This window comes from Python bivittatus, unplaced genomic scaffold, assembly GCF_059951505.1.
Source record: "Python bivittatus isolate LINGU-HERP-01145 unplaced genomic scaffold, Pbiv_v1 ctg000310_np1212, whole genome shotgun sequence".
Classification (NCBI taxonomy): Eukaryota; Metazoa; Chordata; class Lepidosauria; order Squamata; family Pythonidae; genus Python; species Python bivittatus.
The window spans coordinates 1,440,482-1,459,733 of NW_028277054.1; the positions used below are offsets into that span (position 1 = coordinate 1,440,482).

Sequence of the window (19,252 nt, forward strand, 5' to 3'; positions counted from 1 at the left end):
GCGCACGCTTTGCGCCCGGCCCTCTCCGCCGCCTGCCCGCCCCGCCCCGCCGCTTCAGCCCTGCCCGCCCCTCTCCATCGCGCCTCGCCAGTGGCCGCCTCCGCTCCCGCGAGACGCATCGCGGCTTCCGATTGGCGGGCCGCCCGCACGGGCTTCGAGGGCGGATGAGGGGAGGCGGGGCCGAGGGCCCGAACTCCGCAGGAGAAAGAAAGGCCGGGCCGCGCAGGGCGCAGGCGGGGGCGGGGCAGAAGCGGCGAGCGGGGGGCGATTGGCCGCTCGGGCGCGCGGCGGGCCGCTGATTGGCTGGCCGGAGGGAGCGGCCCGGGAAGGGGCCTGAGGCGTGGAGGCGGCGGCGGCGGCAGCGGCGGCCGGGATGAGCGTGACCGGGACCCCCGCGGTGGTGTCGGTCTCCATCAGCAGCAGCCTCAACTCCTTCCGGGCCCTGAAGAGATATGCCCGGGGGCTCACCATCGCCGAGTTCAAGGTAGGGCGGCGGGCCGGACTCCCGGCGGGCCGGCGGCCTCCTCCGTCGCCTCCGCCGCGCGGGGCTGGCGACGCCCGCCCTGCCCAGCCGCGCGCGCCCGATGGGCGGGGGAGTCCGCCGCGGGGGAGCGCCCGGGGGGGACTGCACTACAACTCCCATCCGCCTCAGCGGCTGCGGGCGCGCTTGCCACGCCCCCATCGTGCCCTGCCGGCGTGGCTTATGGGTGTGGGAGTCCCTAGCGGGAAGATGCCCGGCTGGGAATGGGGAGACCCCAAATCCCCCCTCGCCCTTGGAAGCTCCCGGGGGGCGGGGACTCAGGGCCACTCCTCCCCCGCCCAGCCTACCTTGCAGGGCTGTCGTGGTTGGGAAGAATGACGCGGAAGCCGCCTGTGTGTGTGTGTGTGTGTGTGTGTAATTTTTAATATTCTGTAAGGCAAGCAGAAACGGGATCGCAGCCCAGAACAGTATATCTCTACATTCAGGCCTCGGTTACATATAAGACTTAATTTACGAGTACATCTATCAGTAAATTAAAATGCCGCAGGTACCCTCCAGATGTGTGGGCCCAGAGCTCCACTGGCCATGCCGGCTGGGGATGATGGGAGCTACAGACCTCCCAGATCCAGCATGAGCGTGAGAGGAAGGTTTGAGCAGAATTGCTGCTCTGTTGATGAGGACTCTCCCACTTAAGGGAGCCCCCCATCTGGCCCCAAGGAAGAACCCACCGCATGCTGAAGGAATGAACATCTGACCTGTTGCCTCATCAGAAGATGACCTCTCAGGTGCCCTCCCACTCATATATTCTGGGATTCTAGGATTTGGGCATCGACTGCCCACTTCTGGCTTTCCGTACTGGATTGTGGGCTGCTGTGGCGACAGCTAAATAAAGGAATGCTTTGCTAAAAAGTTCATGCCAAAGGGCTTTAAAATACAGCAGAGCCCCCCCCAATTTGAAGAGCTCTGCCAACTCTTGGGTGCCACTGTGTGCCTCTCGCTGCAGGCCCATTGCTGCTGCTCGGGGACCTGCGACGGCAGAAACGTCCCTGTGCCACTTTGCTGCCTTCTCAAGATATCCATCATGGCAGCCAAACTGCAGTGGGCGTGCTTGTTTTATCCAAGGATTAAAAGCACCCTAAAAATGCAAACCTCTTTCAGCTTTTGGGGGGCTCTGCCTGGGACAGAGAGATTTCCATGCCTAGGGAGAATCCCTTGCAGAAAGTGAAATTATTCCCTGGAGCTTGTGCTTCATAGCAGATTTTGAATTGCAGATTGTGCGCTCCAGATCATCCCAGTTGTTATAAATGCATGGCGCATGCACACACACAGAGTTCTCCACAGATGGCACTCTTTGATCCTCTGCCTGGTTCTGCTGGCAAAGCGGCTGTTTTCTGCCACCCAGCCACCTCCCACTGAACCTGGCTTCTTCTGTTTCCAGCTTCAGAGAGATAAGAAGCTCTTTAGATTTTGCAGGCCACCTTGATAGGTACCTTTTACCTCGATTTTGAGCTGTAGTCGGCTAGACAGGCCTCTGATCAATAGAGGATCCTTCTGTGCATTGTACATCCTGACGGGGATTAACTGCAGCCTGGCAGCTGGCATTTAGTGCCCAGCTGGGTAAATCTGCCACTCAGCCTTGTGCTCTGCCCTCTTCCCATGGTTCCAGCTTATGGCCCTGTGCCAAATGCTGGCTTTTGTTTTCCCTCTTCAGCATCTTCTTTAATTCTGGTGGCAAGAAATTAGTAGGAAATGTTAAGAATGATGTTGGCCAATCCTCCTCTCTCCATTCTGCCTTTGTTAGCACTGAACCACCCTTTGGCAGCGCGTGCTGAGGGTTGCCCAGAATGCATCCGAAGAACAGCTTGCTTGTGGCTCAGGGAATTTGGAATTAACCAGGATTTGGTGCTTGGGAGAGCCATTTTTATTTATTTATTTTAGCTACTTATTTGTAACACCTCTACCTCAACATACTCAAACAACTCTTGGTGGTTTACAGGCTAGTTCAACAAAAATTAAAACATCCACCCTGAGGTTAAACCCAATCAAAACATAAAAAGAAAAGCAATAACCCCATGAGCCTGCATGTAGAAACATGGACACACACCCCAAAAACGCCCCAAAGAATAAGTCAGAAAGAAAAAGTAAGGTGGCATGAAGCATAGACTCAAGGAAAGGCTTCTGAAACGATTCAGTTTTAGAAAGTTCCCAGATAACTGAAAGGGGCCGGCCATTCAGTAGAACGAGTCAAGGAGCAGACCAGTGCCCAAATTTCTGCCCCATCAAAGTGCTGAACATGCTGGTCCTGTTGTCACAAGCGCTGCTTTAGCTGTTCCTCCTGAACCTCAGGTTGTGATTAGGGATGGCCGCGAGATTTCTCTTTCCTCGCTCCCAGGTTTGTTGCCTCCACGTTGAATTGTTTGCTGGACCGATTGGCCCCACTCTCTGGCTCATATTTGACCTGTATGGAGGGTGTTTAGCCACTGCTACTGTTAAGGGCAAAGAGGGTGAGCGGTTGTGTTGCGTGTTAACCTGTGAGAAATGTTCCTCCTCCTGATCGACTTTTTCTCTCGCTAGTGTAAGCTGGAACTAGTTGTCGGAAGCCCAGCCTCGTGCATGGAACTTGAACTCTATACCCCAGATGACAAATTTGTGATGAAGCTGGACCGCGATGAGGCCTTGCTGGGCTCTTACCCAATTGATGATGGATACCGAATCCATGTGAGTGTGGAGCTGGCTCTTTCCTTGCCAGTAGGAGCCCGACTGAGGCTCTCCCTATAACCAACAACTTTTTAATTGTCGCAGTGGTACTCTTGAGGACTGGATGGTGCAAAGATCTCCAGGCTCAGGAGAAGCCCTGTTAAACACCTCTTCAGTTATTACAAACGTAGGCTACCCCTTGATCTTCTCCATGCCTGAGCATCTTCGAGAGGTTTGAATGCTGCTGGTCCCCTTGCCTCATTGTTATTCTATCACTTCCTCTGTGTAGATGGCACTTTATAAGAAATAAGTGTTTCTGCCCTGAGGGTTTTGCAACATGAAATAGATGCAAGAAAAGTAAAGCAGAGCCCCAGGCCAAGAAGAAGCTGGCACTTCAGCTACTTAGTTAGGGTTGGTTGCAGAGCAGTATGTTGGAGTTACGCTTTTCCTCAGAGGTTCTCGGGAGGTGAGGAATCACTCCCCCCATATCAAAAACTTGGGTCAGTATAAGTTCCTTGGGGCTGGAAACTACTTATCTTGTTTAATAAAGTGTCAGGTACATTTGTGGGACAGCAGACCTAGACAGTATTAGCAACAGTTAACAACACATTCAGTAAATGAGTCGCTGAGTTTTATGAATAATGTTAATCCTTAGGTTTAGGGGGGAAATAAGCCAAATCCATTGCAGAGGAAGTTAGTTATGATCAAGATAATGGGACACTTTCACTGCCTTTTCTTAACTGAAGAAAACCGCAGCTCTGCCTCTGAACTGGAAGTCACCAGTGACACGAAGTGGATGCTTTCTTTGGGCCCATAGGTCATTGACAGAAGCGGCGCAACGATTGGGGAATATGAAGATGTGTCCAGGGTGGAGAAGTTCCAGATTTCTGATTCCGAATACGACAAGCGAGCAGGTAGGAACAGAAGGCACGTCCCAGATGAGGGGTGTGTGAGCAGCAGAAGCTACCTTATTGCAGAAATGGTGTCTTGAGGGCACAGTCATACAGCCCACGCGATACGATTATTTGCATTTCTCTTGTCCAGGAAAAGGTCGTCTTGCTGATCAGGCTCTGGAATCCATTTAGCCTCTTAGAAAATCAAGGTGGGCCAGAAGATGTGGAAGGCCTGCATCCCTTCCATTTTCTGGCTGGCTGGCAAAATTGGGGCAGGAGGGAGAGCACATCAGCCTTAGAGCTGACTTCATTTTCCCTTCATTGAAAGAAATCAACATATTTCTTAAGAATACAAATATGAAAAGCTGTTGGGCTCACCTCCTGTCCTGCTGGAGAGAACCAGAAAGCGTGGAAAAAGATGGCCCATTTGATTTCTTCCTTTCCCGCTCCTATAAGGTGGATGCTTTTAGGAAGATGGAGTTTTTAAAAACTTACCAATGGAGTGATATTAGCTTTTTTGAGTCAGTATGAATCCAGGCTAGGAAGAAAAGCATCTTTTAAGCCGCTGGCTCTGCCCCACAGACACAGCCCGCTCATTCATGAAACGCAGTAAGTTGGGCCAGTACAATAAGGAAGAAATTATGAAGAAGGAGGCAGAGTTAGAGCAGAAGCTGATGGAGGAGAAGGCCCTGGCAGAGGCCATTTCCGTGGGGGCCAGGTGTGAAGTGCGGGCGTCAGGGCAGCCCAACAAACGGGGGACGGTGATGTACGTTGGTGAGTATTTATTTTACTTTTATTTCCAATGTCTGTAGCCTGTCTCTGTCCGAAGGCTCTGGACAGCATACCACAAAGCAAAGATATAAAAAAAATTATTAAAACAAATCAGCTCACCCCAAAGTGAACACCCATAAGCAAATTGGGTGAGAAGCATGGCGAAGTAAAGTTGTTTCCGCCTCTTTGTAAAGGGCCGAGGAGGAGGAGGGCGCCGCAGGAGTCTCTGGGGGAAGGGGGTTCCGAATCCTGGGGGCCACTGCAGAAAAGGCCTCCCATCTCGCCCCTGCTTTGTGTGGTGGGCGGGATCTCAGCAGGGATACAGGGAGCTCCCATAGTGTTGTGCTCTTAGAGGATTACCTCAAGGAGATCAGTGGAATTCAGAAAGCAGATCTCGGTCCAGCTAGATCTCCGCCTCTGGCTTGCTCCTGAAGCACAGTTCTAACAGAACTCTGACTCTGTTGGGCTGCTTTGAGTTTCCAATAAAGCCACCCGTCTTCCAGCGGGCAAGGCTGAGAAACACTGCAATGAAATGTCAGCTGCTTTTTTTAGTTAGCCGGCTTCAACTTGCTGTCTGAAACAGTGTGCACAGGGGTAGGCTATATAACCTCTATGACTTGGTTTTTCATAGGTTCAACAGAATTCAAGCCTGGCTACTGGATTGGCATCAAGTATGATGAGCCTCTGGGGAAACATGATGGCAGGTAAATCTCCCCCCCACCCCTTTAGGCCTTATGGTTGTCCACAGTCCGCCTCTCTGAGTGTCCTGAGTTTCTGGCTATGAAGAATGTGGTCTGTAGTACAGAATTTGGCTGAGATGCTCACATTTAGTTAAACATAACTGTGGTTCTAGCCATTATTATGGTGAAGGATCCACCTGAAAGATCGTGTTGGATGCTGGCAGAAAACAAAGAGGAAACTGAATGTTTCCACTGTTAGGAGCAGAATGCTAATACCCCTCCATACTTTCTTGCTCTTGTCTGAAAGCAAGCCAAACCCCAAAGTTCTCATGCAAAAGAGAAATGACGGCAGGTTTATGCAAATCAAGCTAATTTCCCTAATTTTAACATAAGTGCCCTCAGCGCTGCGTACATCCTGCTTAATTATTTTTAGAACTTCCGCGTATTTATGTATTCAAAAAGATTTAAAGGCTCATCTTGAGGCACGCAACTCTGGGCGGCTAATGACAATAAAAAAAACAATAAACCAGTACAAAAAAGGAAAAAAAGGGAAGAAAAACCAGGTATTTATTTATTTAAAAAGAGTTTTAGTATATTTAGTATACTTTTATGTATTTATATAAAGTATATTTAGTATATTCCTGTAAATATTTATTTAGTAAATTTATATGGCTGCTCATCTCACACAGCGACTCTGGGTGGTGTACAACCATTAAAATAGAACAATAAATATATAGAAACAATTATTAAAAAACAGTCCTTATTAAAAAAACAACCATCATGTACAGGAGAGAGTAGATTAAACACAGTGCTAGAGCCATCTAAAAATATCCCCGATCCCCTGCGAGTCCCAGGCCTGAGGACGTTGCCAGGTCTTGAGTGACTTCTGAACACTAACAAGGATGGAGCTAACCTCACTTTGGGGCGGGGGGGAGAATGTTCCATAAGGTGGGCACCTCGGGAGAAAAGGCCCACCTCCTGGGACCTGCCAAGTTTAAGTCCCTGGCAGACAGGACCCGAAGCATGCCCTCTTTGCCAGATCTAATGGGACGGGAGGATGTAATTGCAAAGACGTGGTCCCTCAGACAGCCCAGTCCCATGCCATGAAGGGCTTTAACGGTTAAAACCAGCACCTTGGATTGGACTCAGAAGCAAACTGGCAACTAACGCAGCTCGTGGAGCAGAGGTGTAATGTGCTGTTGTGGAAGCACCCATAAGTGCCCATGCTGCTGCACTCTGCACCAGCTGAAGCTTCCAGATACTCTTCAAGGGCAGCCCCATGTAGAGCACATTACAGTAATCCAATCTGGAGGTGACTAGGGCATGGGTGACCGTGAGCAGAGCCTCCCGATCCAGGAATGGGCACAACTGGTGCACAACCCAAAGCTGCACAAGGGCCCTCCTGGCCACGACTGCCACCTGCTCCTCGAGCAGGAGTTGTGGGTCCGGGAGAACCCCCAAATCGCCCACCGGGTCTGTCTGGGGCAGCACCACCCCATCCAGCACCGAGGATGGCACACTCCCATAACCGCCAGGCCCCAAAGCCCCCTGCCCACCAAACCCTCCACCCGCTGCTGCCTGCGAACCCAGGCGGGGCTGGAGCGCGCAGATGGGGTCACTCGGTTTTCCTTCCTTTCCCGGACAGCATCAGCGGCAAGCGATACTTTGAGTGCCAGCCGAAGTACGGAGCCTTTGTGAAGCCTCAGTACGTCACCATGGGGGACTTCCCGGAAGAGGACTATGGGCTGGACGATGAAATGTGACGGCGCGGCGGAGGGAAGGGAGGAAGCGGGGAGGGTCGCCAGCGCAGCCCCTCGGCCACGGCTGTTTCCGCAGCGCGGCGCTGCCCTCTGACCCCGAGCCGGGGGTCGCTCGAGGGAAACGCAAGAACTGTGTGTTTCGACGTGTTGGTTGTTTTTCCCCTTCCCTGGTTGTCTCTGTTCAGTGAAGATGCCACGTCCCTCAATTTTCCCATGCGCCCCCCAGGTCGGTGACAGAGGGCCGGAATGTCTTTGAGCGCGGTAGCAGTTTGGGGAGGGCGATGACCGCGGCGCCTCCCGGGGCTCCCGTGACCGTGAGTGGGAGCTGATGTTGGAAGGAGGGGCTCAGGACCGATGTATGTGCAGTTCCGGTTTTAAAAGCAAAACGAAATTTAAACTGGATCCTTTCGATGACTGTGCTTTTCTTCCTTCCTTGTGGGTTTTTGTTGTTCAGTTACGTTTTGTTTTTGTGCTGCTGGCAGATGCTGTGTGACAATTACAAATTAAAGTTTGGGGGGGGTCAAACACATTCCGGAGAAGAGCGCTTCTGTGTGTGCTTTGTTTTCTCTCCCGAGGCAAGGAAAAACGGGCAGGCGCTTTTCAGACATGCCGTCTTCAGCCCAGCCAAGGCACCGGCGGTGCAACCCACAATGACATCATGTGAGCGATGATGATGTCATAACGCAAGGGAGGGGAAACGGTCATCTGTGGGATGAGGTGGCCAGGTTGTGGACCTCGCTTCCCAAGGCTATTGGTCTATCTGGTGGGGGGTGGGGCGTTTTACGGCCGGTGCTCAGCCCCTGTTTTGTGTGCTGGCCAGCTTCCCCCTTTCCCTAACCCAGTGTTTCTCAACCTTGGCGACTTTAAGATGTATGGACTTCAACTCCCAGAATTCCCCAGCCAGCATGCTGGCTGGGGAATTCAGGGAGTTGTAGTCCAGAGCTCTTAAAGTCGCCAAGGTTGGGAAACACTGCCCTAACCCTATCAAGATCGCTTTAAGGAACCACGAAAGAGCCGCAGAGTTTCCGCAGCAGCCCACCTAATCAATCAACCGATCGATCACCGTCGTGAATCCAGAGTAGTAATCTGGACAGGAGCGCAGGGGCTCTGGCTGGAGCCTCTCTGCCAGGGGTGCCGGAAGCAGCGCGGGTGCCTTTGGCCGACGTTCAGCATCCTCGCCGTGAATCGCTGGCGCTGCTGGCTCGCTTGCTCCGTTTCTGCCCTTGCGGGAGTGGGCGCAGATGCGCTATCGTCTGGCCCTCGGGAATGCCCAGGGGCGCCCACGTGGGAACCTGAGAACCTCTTCGGCGTGCGCAAGAGAGTCCAAGACGGACGGGGTGGATGGGAGGGAGGCAAACTCAGCGTGGTGCGCGCGGCGCGCAGTTCCAGCTGTGCTTCCAGAGCTGCTCGCTCTTTCCAGGAACGACCTTGCTTTGAACCCGCGCTGGTTTCCGTGGGGGGTGCTTTCACTTCACGGGGAACCGAGGACCGCGCTTCTTCCCGATACGCGCCCGACTTCCTGCCGCGCCTCTGCGCGTGCCCCGCCCGGCGCTCCGCCAGCCCGGCCCCTTTAAGAGGGGTGGACTCCAGCTCCCGGGACGCCCGGCCAGCCGCGTCTTAAAGGAGCCGGCCCCGAGAAGCGCTGCCGGGCGCCATGGGCGGGCACAGCCGGCTGCAGCGCGAGGTGCTCGGCCTCTACCGGCAGTTCCTCCGGGCGTGCCGGGGCAAGCCGGGCTTCCTGCCGCGCGTGCAGGCCGAGTTCCGCCGGGGCGCCCGGATCCCGCGGACCGACGTGCTGCGCATCGAGCACCTGCTGCGCCGCGGGCAGCGGCAGCTGGCGCAGCTGCGGGACGGGCACGCCACGCGCATGGGCGTCTTCGCCCGCGCCAGGCCGGACGGCGACGGCGACGGGGACGGGGCGGCGCGGCCGTGAGCGGGGGCGGCCGTGGCCTTCGGCGGACGGGCGCGGCAGGGCCCCGACTCCTCCTCGTTCGCGGCAGGACCCCCGGAGGAGGCCGCGGCGGCGGCCGGGCCAGGAGGGCGCCGCCGCTCCGCAGACCCGTCCCCGGGGAGGCCTGGGGAGGCGGCGGCCGAGAGCTCGGTCCGGGGTCGCGGGTTGCGCGCGCCGGGGAGGCTCTGAAGCTGCCGCCGGGGCCGCGGAGGCCCCTCCGCAGGAGCTCCCCCGCCTCGCCTCGCCTCGCCTCGCCTCTCCCCGCCCAGGAGCGCCCGCACGGCGGGGCCGCGAGGGAAGAAGACCGGCCCCGACGCGCTCCCGCCCTTGGCACGGCTGCAGCCGGGGCCCGCGCTCCTGACGGCTCTTTTCTGCGGAGCGCCCTTCGAGTCTCCGCTCGTTGCTTTTCCGTCGTCAGAAGGAGGGAGGCCGTCGGAGGAGAAGCAGAAGTCCCGCTGCTGGCGCGCGCAGCGGCTCCGCTGCCCGGCAGGCAGGCAGGCAGGCTGTGACGGGGGAGCTCCCTGCGAGTTTCACCGCCGCGCGCTCAGCACAGAATCAGGAGTTCCCCTGTGGGGCTTCGGGGTCTCAACGCGGAGAGGCTGCCGTGTCCCCCCGGGCAGAGATAAGCCAGTTTGAAGGCGGTCCTGGGATGAATCCGCCCATCGTTCAGCGGACTTTGCTTCTGCTTCTATGGCACTTGACCCGGACCCGCCACACGTTGCTAATCGTTAAGACCGAACTGCGGCCTGCGTGTCACGCGGCCACGGATCTCACTACAGCGGGCAGTGCCGTCCGTCCGTCCGTCCGTGGGAAGTCAAAGCCAAGCCCGCCCAGGGGGACGCACGCTAGCAGTTCACCTGCCCGCCCAGCGTGGGTTTTCTTGGCGTGGAAGGAGAAGCGTCTCCCTTAGGGGCCCATTTAAGACCAAGACACAGTCGCGTTAAAGGCACAAACTGATTTATTGACTGGAGGCCAAAATGCAGAGACTTGAAGAGGGTGGGGTTACAAGCCCGCTTTATCAACTTACGCAAAGATGATGTGATTTTCATTGGTTACATTACAATTACAGTTAATTAGCGACAATGGCAGACCGTGTGATCAGGTTATGCTTACAGATTGGATTAATTCATTAAAACCGATACAAAAAAGAAATTATTGGGTGGGGGGATAAAATGAAATCACATTTATTTACGCAATGGAGCCTTTAATTAAAAGGGCTTAAAATGATGGCTGACGTTGTTTTAACCTACCTGTTGTCTTGAATAAGCTTGGTTCCCCCATCTAAAGTTAACCATTCTCGGGCGATTGTTGTAAGCTCCGGCAGTGAACGCTGTTGCTTATTTTCCTGTTCGTGCTGGCTGAGGACCCCAAGCGCCTGCCTGCTTTTAGCTAAATCGCAAGACTGATTATCACAAGTTTTTTCTCCTGGGTGGCCTGACTCTCGGGGGACCAGCTCATACATAGAGGCAGTTACAGAGGAGGGGAAACAAAACGTCTGAACTCCTGAGAACTGCCTGCAAGCTGGTGTGTAGGGTGTGAAGGAAAGATCTAGAAGAAGGAGGCAGCGGAGGTAGACAAAAAAAGGAGGGGGTCTTCCAGGTTCGGCAGGAGATGCTGCTAGAGTCAGAGGCGACTGGACGGGGTGCGCAGCAGAGGAAACCTCGCTGGCAGAGCCAGGAGCCAGGCCATCCGCCACCGGGGCAGGAAGAGACATGCGGCCCAGAGGAGGGCCCTGCAAAGAAGCCCCAGAAAGGAGGACGCAGCCCTGGACTACAGATGGCAGCAGAGCAAAGGCCGGGGGGGTCTCCAGGGGCTGGAGAACTGGGGTACAAGGGGAGGGCATAGGAAGCCCTGGGATTGTAACGGCCAGGCAAGCGTTCCCAAGCTGTGCAGTACCTGATTATTTTGGCTCTTAAAAACAGGGTAAAAGCAAAGGTTTGGATCACCTAATGCTGGTAGTACACCTGCAGTAAATTCTCTTAGTGTATATATAGACAAGTAGATACTGGGTCACTAGAATTATAGTAAATACATTTTGCATTACACTGGTGTAGCAACAGGTGACGTTACTACATTAATGTCATAGTGTGGTTTAACGACCACTTGTTCAGCAACTGTTCAAACTTATGACAGCACTGAAGGAGGGGTAGTTACAACTGCTCCTCATAGTAACGGTGGTGCAGTGTCCCTGTCGTCATGGGATTACAGTTGGGGCACTTGGCAACCGGCATGCACGTGGCCGTTATTTTTGTCCTTCCCTGCTGGTTTCCCACAAGCAAAGCCAAAAGGGAAGCCAGCAGGAAGTCACAAGTCGGGATCACATGAGGTCCTCACTTAACGATGGCAACCAGGGCTGCCAGAACTGCTGTCGCAGTGGTGTGGTCACATTACAACCATGTCGCTTAATGTCAGAGTTTCTGGTCCCAACTAGTGCTGTAAAGTGAGGATTACCTGTAAAAAGCCTTGTATTTCACTTGTTAGTTCTTGGTTCCCCATCTGGGGAATTAGGAGGGTCCAAATTTTGTTCATTTTGTCTCCTGTAAGTATTGTGCAGATCTTCCAGCAACTCAAACTTCCTTTTCAAGGAGAAATCCAGATTAATGAGCAGATTGGGAATAGACTCGGCCCCCTTTGCTGTAAAATACCTTTTATTTTCCTTCAGCATGTTTTCAAAGAGGTCAGGATCTTGATCCAGTTCCAGAAGTTCCTGAATCTTTTCCTTAATCTTATCTAAATTATTACGGTTTTCCTGGTAAATACTGAGAAGACTCTTATCATCACTAGTAGCTGCCCTTTGGCCGTCTCCGCTGTTGCTGTTTTGACTGGCTTCCCGAATCTTAAACTTATCTAAATTATGGTTTTCCTGGTAAATACTGAAAAGACTGTTACTGTCATCAGTAGCGGCCTCTTGGCTGTCTTCACTGGCTCCCCCTTTCTCATGCGGGGAGGCTCTTTGCCGCTTGTCTTCCTCGCACTGCAAAAGCCAGCTCAAGTGGCAGGGCCAAGAGTTGGCCAGGATCACCCAATCTATCATGACACCATTCAACTCTTCTTTGTACATTTCCCTCAAATTGGAGTCAAATTCATATCCAAACTCCAGCATGTACTGGATGGTCATCGCTGTATTTACCACCCGATTCATTTCCACATAATTCCCTGGGAGATAATCACTATCCTTTAATTTTTCATATACTAACCTTCTCAAGTCAGCAATCTTATTGTTCCTGCCAGTCTCTTCAGCTGATACCACTTTGCTCATGTCTTCCTTACTCTTTAAAAGCCTAACGCCTGGACTTTCCATGGAACCGTTCTTAGCTTCATTTTCATTCCCCTCCACGTCAACGCGCACGGTGGTGCAAACTTCTTGACGCTTGATTTTAAGGGCTTTGGAGAGCAGCTTCTGCTTCTCCATATGGTTCATTGGTGGCAGGGAGAACTGCAGGGACACGATCCGGTCCAGGTATAAATAGCCGTTTCTCCAGGTGTTACTGGACTTCTGAATACATCTTACAAGGATGCTTGGGTCCGCAGCCAAGATGGAGATGAATGGAGCTGTGGGGTCAGAGAGGAGGATCCTGATGGCATCCAGAACAGACACTACCTTGTCCGGAGTACATAAGTCCAAATTGGTGATTCTTAGGACCACCCGGATCTCATTTTCCTCATGAAACTCCAAAACCTTTAAGAACTTGATCATGGTTTCAACCTCTTTTTTTACAGAGTGCATGAAGCCCAGCTGGGTGCTAAGATCCTTTCTATTCATTTCTTTCTGCATATTCTTTTTCATTGTGAAAATAAAGTTTTTCAATATAGGAAGGAAAGGAACAAGAATAGAAGCTAAGGCGCCGCCAGCTAATGAGATTGGAGCCACCTCTGACAGCGAGGAAATAAGGGGAATTAACAAAAGGTATACAAACACAGAGCCCCCAAAGAATATGCTACCCCATGTCTTTAAAGTCCATTTTTTTCCATTAGACGTTTCCTTGAAATCGGTACCAAAGTATCGAAAAGCTGCAAGGCACCATTTATGATGTACTTCAATTTCATCCAACAACGTCGTAACGATGCCGGCCCAAGTATAGTCACAGCCCACGTATTCCCAGGCATTGAAGCCGATGAAGACATACCGGACACCGTTTTTAGATGTTTTTTTTTGTCTGGAAGAAGAATGGAAAAGTATGAATCACTTCACTTCTTAATTTTTTAACCTTACAGTCCTCATTCACAAAATAAACAATAAACAGTGACTTCAAGGGTAAGTCGGGGCAACTGTCTTGGCCATAAGGCCAAAGAGGTGCCCACTGGCTTCTTCCGGGAGGGGTTTCAAGCTCCCAGGCTAGCTTATGATCCTGGTGGGCTCCCCTCCAAGAATTAACCAGATCTGGCCCTGCCTGGCTTTTCCGGGGCTAGGCCAGGTTTAACGTTGTGCTGCCTAACTTGAAGTAACTCGCAACAAGGTTGTCCTCTGACAGAATTACTTTTAAAGCTTTAATGAGAACCAAATATATATACAGTACCTGGCTTCTTCCTCCGGTTTTAGTGGTTGGAAAAACATTATACGAAAAAAGAGTGAAAGCATGCTACGAATGCTGCTTGCTTTTTCTCTTCCAGTATAATTTTGACTCTCTTTCAGGTGTCCTACAAGCAAGATGTACAAATTACATGTTTTAGTTTCGATATACTGAATGCCACAGGTTACTGGAAAAATCTTCACGTAGTCACAATAAGGAGACCTCTCACCAATCGTGAAAAGAATCTCCAGAGAGATTCCAGAAAATGTTTCATTATGGCCTGAAAATCCCCAGATTTACCATGATTTAAAAGATCCTTTCCTCTTGAGTCAACGTTGCTTTTCCTTGACAATCACAACTAGTTTAATTTATCGCAGACTCAGCCTGCCAGCGCTAAACAGGAGGATTTAGGCTACTAGATTCAGAACACTTTCTCTTATTGATCGATTTGTTTCTCTGTTTATTCGGTTTAGGCGCTGCACAACTCCAGAATGACTCTGGGCAGCTCACAACACAATATAAAAAACAGTATAACAAATGCGTAATCAAAATAGAAAAGATGAAAGAAAAAGGTGAAAGGACTTACAGACTATCATTCTACCCATAAACCGCTGCCACATTCAGAGTTTGCCTTTTTTAAAACTTGCTTTATTAAAACACGAGGGTCTGTCGGATTGGTCATAAGCTTCAGGATGGGCTGCTTCAGATTAATTAGAAATTCTTGATCATACTTATTATTTGACAGATAATTCCTATGATTTTCTCTTTTTTTCAGTCTCTGAAATTCATATCTAATACTTAACATTTAAGAGTCTTTCTTCTTTTCCCCCTCACTTCCTCCTTTGCTTTTCTCTTTTTTGACAAGTGTCTTTAAAAATAAATATTAAAGAGAGCACATTGTCATGCCTTAATGAAATATCGGGAACATGAAGAGAAGATTTGTAGAACATACTGCTATACACACAACGCTTATTTAAGGTATGCGTATATGGTGCCTTACTAAAGGAGTTACTTCTAGAACTTATGGGTTCTGTTCAGAATGAAATACAACTAAGACAAACTGAAATTAATGGAAGATCAGAAAGTTTGACTTATTGTTGCACTGATTTCAAAGGGGATTTTCAAGTAATTTAAATAGAACCCATGATTACTGAGATATGGGATAAACTAAAGTTGCTTTTTGTGAAGTTGTTCACAAGAACCAAACATACCGCATCCTTACTAACTCAAAAAGCAATATGTTAATTTAAAAGCGGGAATCATTCTACACTCTTGGCCAGAACTCTGGAGAAGCCCTTTTAAGACTCTCGAACCCTTGAAGGACCAGCATCGCCTTTCCATGGTGGACAGCAGGCCCTGAGTGGGAATTTTGGAAATTGGCTGCTCCGGGCGACATGCCAGTCCATACCTGGCATTACCCAGAAGCCCAGCTTGACCAGCAGGCTTATTGCCCAGCCCCCCCAACCCATTTTGACTTGTGTGCCTGAGTTGCTGCTACAAAGGCCCTGACCTCAACAAAAGGGCCAAGTGTTTTGCATGGAGGGGAAAACAGAGACTAACACAGGTTATTGGAACCCATCTTTGCAAATGTCTTATCTGAGGTCTCAAGATACGTCACTTTCACTGATGGGGGGAATCTGTGCAATAACGGGGCAGGGCCACATGTCTGTTTGGAGCTTTGGCATCTCTTGAAAACCTCACTCGACTTTTCAGCAATTTTTAAATAATTTTTGATGATCTGCGTGGGAACCTTGATGCTTACCTTCAATTTTATCTAGGAGTCTTCTTTTTTTTCTCCCCCATGGGGCAAAAAATCCCACCGTGATGGGTGGAGTGATATCTTCTAAAGTCTTAGCCAGAGCTTCACAATAAATATATTTATTACTTTTTTCTGTAAAAGGGAAAAAATAAAGAGTCAGTAGGCATTAAAGAGCTGATGTAGACTTACATTTGTAACATCCGAACAGTGGCTTGAAAATAATTACGTACTTTGCTGGCCTGGGACTGCACCTTCATCTCTGAGGTATAGCTGCTCTGCCATGGCTTTCCCCATGGTGAGAAATCTTCCAAGCCCAACACCCGCTTGACTCTGCCAAATGAAAGAGAGGGAAAATTCCAAGAGAGGCCTGAGCTGAGCTATGGAACTGTCACCCCTTTAATGGTCCATCAACCGCTCCCAAGACTTGGAGACCTTTTTTTCTGGTAAGTCCTGAAGCTTACTCTGACCTCAGGAGGCTCCAAGCCTAGAACAGAGATGGTTCCAGAGTGCAGGGTGGCCTTCAGAAATGCAGCACAAATCTCTGCATCCAGTTTCTCTCCCAGGCAGATCACTGAGGTTTGCAGAACCTCCATAGAAGGGCCTTGCTTTGCCCAATACTCTGTTGTTCCAAAGCCTCAACAACATCTTCATCACAAAATCAGGGGTTTGTTGCCTCCCTCTCATCCCATGTAGTACTATGCAATATACCCGGAATGCATGTGGTCAAGGAGGGCACCTTGGCTTCATCAAGCTGATCTTTCTCTCCTGGTAACTGCCTATCCACAGATTGAGTTGGCTAAAGAAAATCTGGAATGAAAAGTTGAGAAGCTAAGACAATGCTCACCCTTTCCTCCCTGAAGTTTGAGAGATGCTGTCAACGGTTGTTCTGGGGATTAATGCTTCAGTCGAAGAGACGCTGCAGATCATGAAAGTTGGGGACAGATGCTATTTTATATACAAACTGAGAAAGCAGAAATCAAAAGTTTGAGATCCTAGCAACCAACCAGATCTTGAGAAGTTCGAATTTTACTCCTACCTATGTAATGATTAATATTTTCTCGTAGCGTGATTGCCATCTTCCAAAGAAAGCTAGGTTAAGAGATGTCAACTTAAAGATTTATTACATTCTCCCATTTCCACAAAGATGTAATAAGAATTTTTGATCTCCAATTTCCAGAGAATTGTGATGCTAAAATTTTATGCCAACTTTCAGTTTCCATAGAACAGAATTAAGAAACAGCTTGAAAGTGGCACCTCTTTAGTAAATAATGGATTAATTTACAATCATCTCCAATTTCCATAGAATTGCAAACAGAACCAGGCTATTAGGCTTGGGTTGGCCTCATCAGTTTCAATCCAGATCGTCCATGTTGCACTGGCCTTACAACTGTCAGCGTGCCTTATGTGAGGTTTAGTCCAGTGTGGCATGGTGCTGTAGGTGTTGGACTGGCACCATGGAGACCAGGTTGCAGTTCATCCTTGGCCATGGAAGCTCCCGAAGGGACTTTGGGCCCATCACTCCCCCCCCCGCCCCATCTGTGTCAACCCACCTTGCAGGATTGTGGGTTTCTGTACTGTTGTACACGGCACCATAGCAACAGCCCAAAAGGTACCCAAGGACTTTTATCCAGCGTTCACAACTGACCACCTACAACTGAAGTGGCTGCAGAATGGCCATCTCACAACTTGTCTCCCATTTTTCATGCTGCTCTTTCATCAGTCCCCAGGAAGATTAAGACCACTTCACAAGATCACCAGGGAGGCAGCACTTAACAACCCACTTGGGGATAAGTGAGGGATTAGGAGCAAGACATCCACATCCCAAAGACTCTACTAATCACATCTCCTATTGTCCCTTCAACAAGCGCATCATGTTAGTGAGGAATGCAGCCACCCTGGAAGACATTTATGGGTCCCCCCTAACCAACTTTCTGGACTGAAGAAGCTGCTTGAACAAGCAATGAAATGTATCAAACCAAAAGCAAAGAAGTCCAGTTGCCACGACTCAACCTCCAGATAATTCCACCTGGATGACTGAGAATCTTCATCAAGACATCTCAGGAAGAAGTTGTGTGCTGGACTCTCAGCCTCCATGAGTATGACTTGAAGATTGAGACATTCAAGGGAAGACAAACACCAGTGGCAGGTGGGTTCTCCTGAGATCCCTTCGAGGAGGTCGGTGGGCCATCACAGACTGCTGGAGAGGTGGATCCAGTTCCGAAGAGGTAGTGTTAACTCCAAGTGTACAGATGTTATCCTATTTTGTGTGTGTGTATATATAAATATAAACTAAACATCCAGTCTCTCTCAGAGGTACTCCTAGAAGACATAGGGTGGACTCAAAGCACTTTACAATCTCCAGTTTCCAGAGAATTGCAGTGTTATCTTATTATAACTTCCAGTTTCCACAGAACAGAATTAAGATACATATCACAAGTGGCTTTCCTTTGAAAAGTCAACATTGTGTAATTTACCTGACTTCAGTGACACAAAAGGAGTAGAATTCTGTCCTGGGACCCAGAAGTGACAATGCCAGAGACGGTGCTTCAAGAGGGGGGAAACCAAGGCCAGAAATCAGTAGCGAACTTGCCATGTTCCTAATCACATCACTCTGAACACGAAAAGGGATCTTTCACTGCGCCAGTGGTGTAAGACTAGGCTGAAGCTGCCATAACCTAAAGATGAAGCAGGCAGGTAAGCAGAGAGGACAAAAGCCAGGAAACTTATCTATGAGATCCCTTCGGGGAGGTAGATAAGAAGGAAGCAAGTTGTTAAGGAAAAAAACAAAGGACCTGAACCAGAAAGAGGAAGTTGGGCCTGAGCACATGGAAGCCCTCACCCCAATCCCATCAACTTGTAAATCAACCCAGCAAGGACTTTTGGGGATAAAAGGGGTCCCAAAGCCCGCCCACTCCGAGTCATCTGAGTCATCTGAGTCACCTTTGGATCCAGACTTGGGGGCTTCCATCCCTCTAGCTAGTGCCTGGCAGCCTAGTTGGGAAGGACATGGGTAAGTGTGGATAAGTGTGTGTGTGTATGAGAAAGAGCAAATGTACCTCGCAACCAGTAAAGTTTTGCTGTTACTTCAAATTCACTGGGTCTCCCTGTATTACAAAGAACCTCTTGTGCCTCAGTGTTCGGTTGGAAGTGATTTGTGTGTATCCCCAATTATTTCCCGGCTGTTGACCAGGGCAGTGTGTCTGTCTGCTCCAGCCGCACCTATCTGGAAAACCCAGGTAGAAAGCAAGGGGGGCTGACAAGATCCGCGTGCCTCAACAGGCTGTGAGTGTGTGAGTGAGTGACCATAAGCCGAACCTGGGAGCAGCGTGTGTAACAGTGGCACGTCTTGCAACTCGGCCCAAGCAGACTGGCCTATTTTTCAATGAAGCATCATTAAGCATGTTGTGTGAAGACAGTCTGCGTGTTAGGCTTGGGACAGGCTCTGCCTCACCAGTTCCAACTAGTCCAAATAATAAGGGAACCGGACTAACCGCTCATCACGCCCAGCTGGCATTGCCTATATGAAGTTTAGTCTGGCGTGTTATGGTGGTGTTGGTTTTGGGGCTGCTAGTGGCCCCACCAAGGAGGTCCAGTCCATGGAGGCATGACAGTGGCTGATCACTTGTCCAGAGATGCTTCTGAGGTGGAAATGGCCAGACTCTAGGAAGCAATTAGATCCCGAGACTCTACTTTCATTCCTGCGTGATGATTATGATAATGTGCCACCAAGTCAGTGTCAGCTCTGATCA

At 50.3% G+C, this 19,252-nt stretch overlaps 3 protein-coding genes across 4 annotated transcripts; 2 read left to right on the forward strand and 1 right to left on the reverse strand.

Annotated features, from left to right (window-relative positions):
* Positions 1-272: 272 nt before the first annotated feature.
* Positions 273-7,811, forward strand: TBCB (tubulin folding cofactor B). Its single transcript, XM_088139758.1, has 6 exons — positions 273-484; positions 3,056-3,199; positions 3,996-4,092; positions 4,654-4,845; positions 5,474-5,546; positions 7,168-7,811. Exons 1-6 carry the CDS (start codon positions 374-376, stop codon positions 7,283-7,285), a joined length of 735 nt encoding a protein of 244 aa, XP_087995884.1. The 5' UTR covers positions 273-373; the 3' UTR covers positions 7,286-7,811.
* A 1,047-nt stretch (positions 7,812-8,858) lies between these two features.
* SDHAF1 (succinate dehydrogenase complex assembly factor 1) lies at positions 8,859-10,460 on the forward strand. Its single transcript, XM_088139760.1, has one exon. It carries the CDS (start codon positions 8,937-8,939, stop codon positions 9,213-9,215), a length of 279 nt encoding a protein of 92 aa, XP_087995886.1. The 5' UTR covers positions 8,859-8,936; the 3' UTR covers positions 9,216-10,460.
* A 134-nt stretch (positions 10,461-10,594) lies between these two features.
* Positions 10,595-18,463, reverse strand: LOC103062644 (NTPase KAP family P-loop domain-containing protein 1-like). 2 transcript variants are annotated; one of them, XM_088139757.1, is made up of 5 exons: positions 16,348-18,463; positions 15,734-15,833; positions 15,507-15,635; positions 13,751-13,871; positions 10,595-13,390 (listed from the first exon to the last, which is right to left on the reverse strand). In XM_088139757.1, the coding sequence occupies exons 2-5, from the start codon at positions 15,795-15,797 to the stop codon at positions 11,704-11,706; spliced, it is 2,001 nt and encodes a 666-aa protein (XP_087995883.1). In that variant the 5' UTR covers positions 15,798-15,833; positions 16,348-18,463; the 3' UTR covers positions 10,595-11,703. The 2 variants fall into 2 exon arrangements, with proteins under 2 accessions (XP_087995883.1, XP_087995882.1); XM_088139756.1 differs by having other exon boundaries at positions 15,734-18,463.
* Positions 18,464-19,252: the final 789 nt, after the last annotated feature.

Excerpts from the sequence above, each read along its gene's own strand:
- TBCB (XM_088139758.1), top strand. The coding sequence starts at position 374 with ATGAGCGTGACCGGGACCCCCGCGGTGGTGTCGGTCTCCATCAGCAGC. Across the intron at positions 3,200-3,995 it reads ATGATGGATACCGAATCCAT|GTCATTGACAGAAGCGGCGC; the intron begins GTGAGTGTGGAG and ends TTGGGCCCATAG. Across the intron at positions 4,093-4,653 it reads CGAATACGACAAGCGAGCAG|ACACAGCCCGCTCATTCATG; the intron begins GTAGGAACAGAA and ends TCTGCCCCACAG.
- SDHAF1 (XM_088139760.1), top strand. The coding sequence starts at position 8,937 with ATGGGCGGGCACAGCCGGCTGCAGCGCGAGGTGCTCGGCCTCTACCGG.
- LOC103062644 (XM_088139757.1), bottom strand. The coding sequence starts at position 15,797 with ATGGGGAAAGCCATGGCAGAGCAGCTATACCTCAGAGATGAAGGTGCA. Across the intron at positions 13,872-15,506 it reads ACTCCTAGATAAAATTGAAG|GACACCTGAAAGAGAGTCAA; the intron begins GTAAGCATCAAG and ends TCTTGCTTGTAG. Across the intron at positions 13,391-13,750 it reads AAACCGGAGGAAGAAGCCAG|ACAAAAAAAAACATCTAAAA; the intron begins GTACTGTATATA and ends TTCTTCTTCCAG.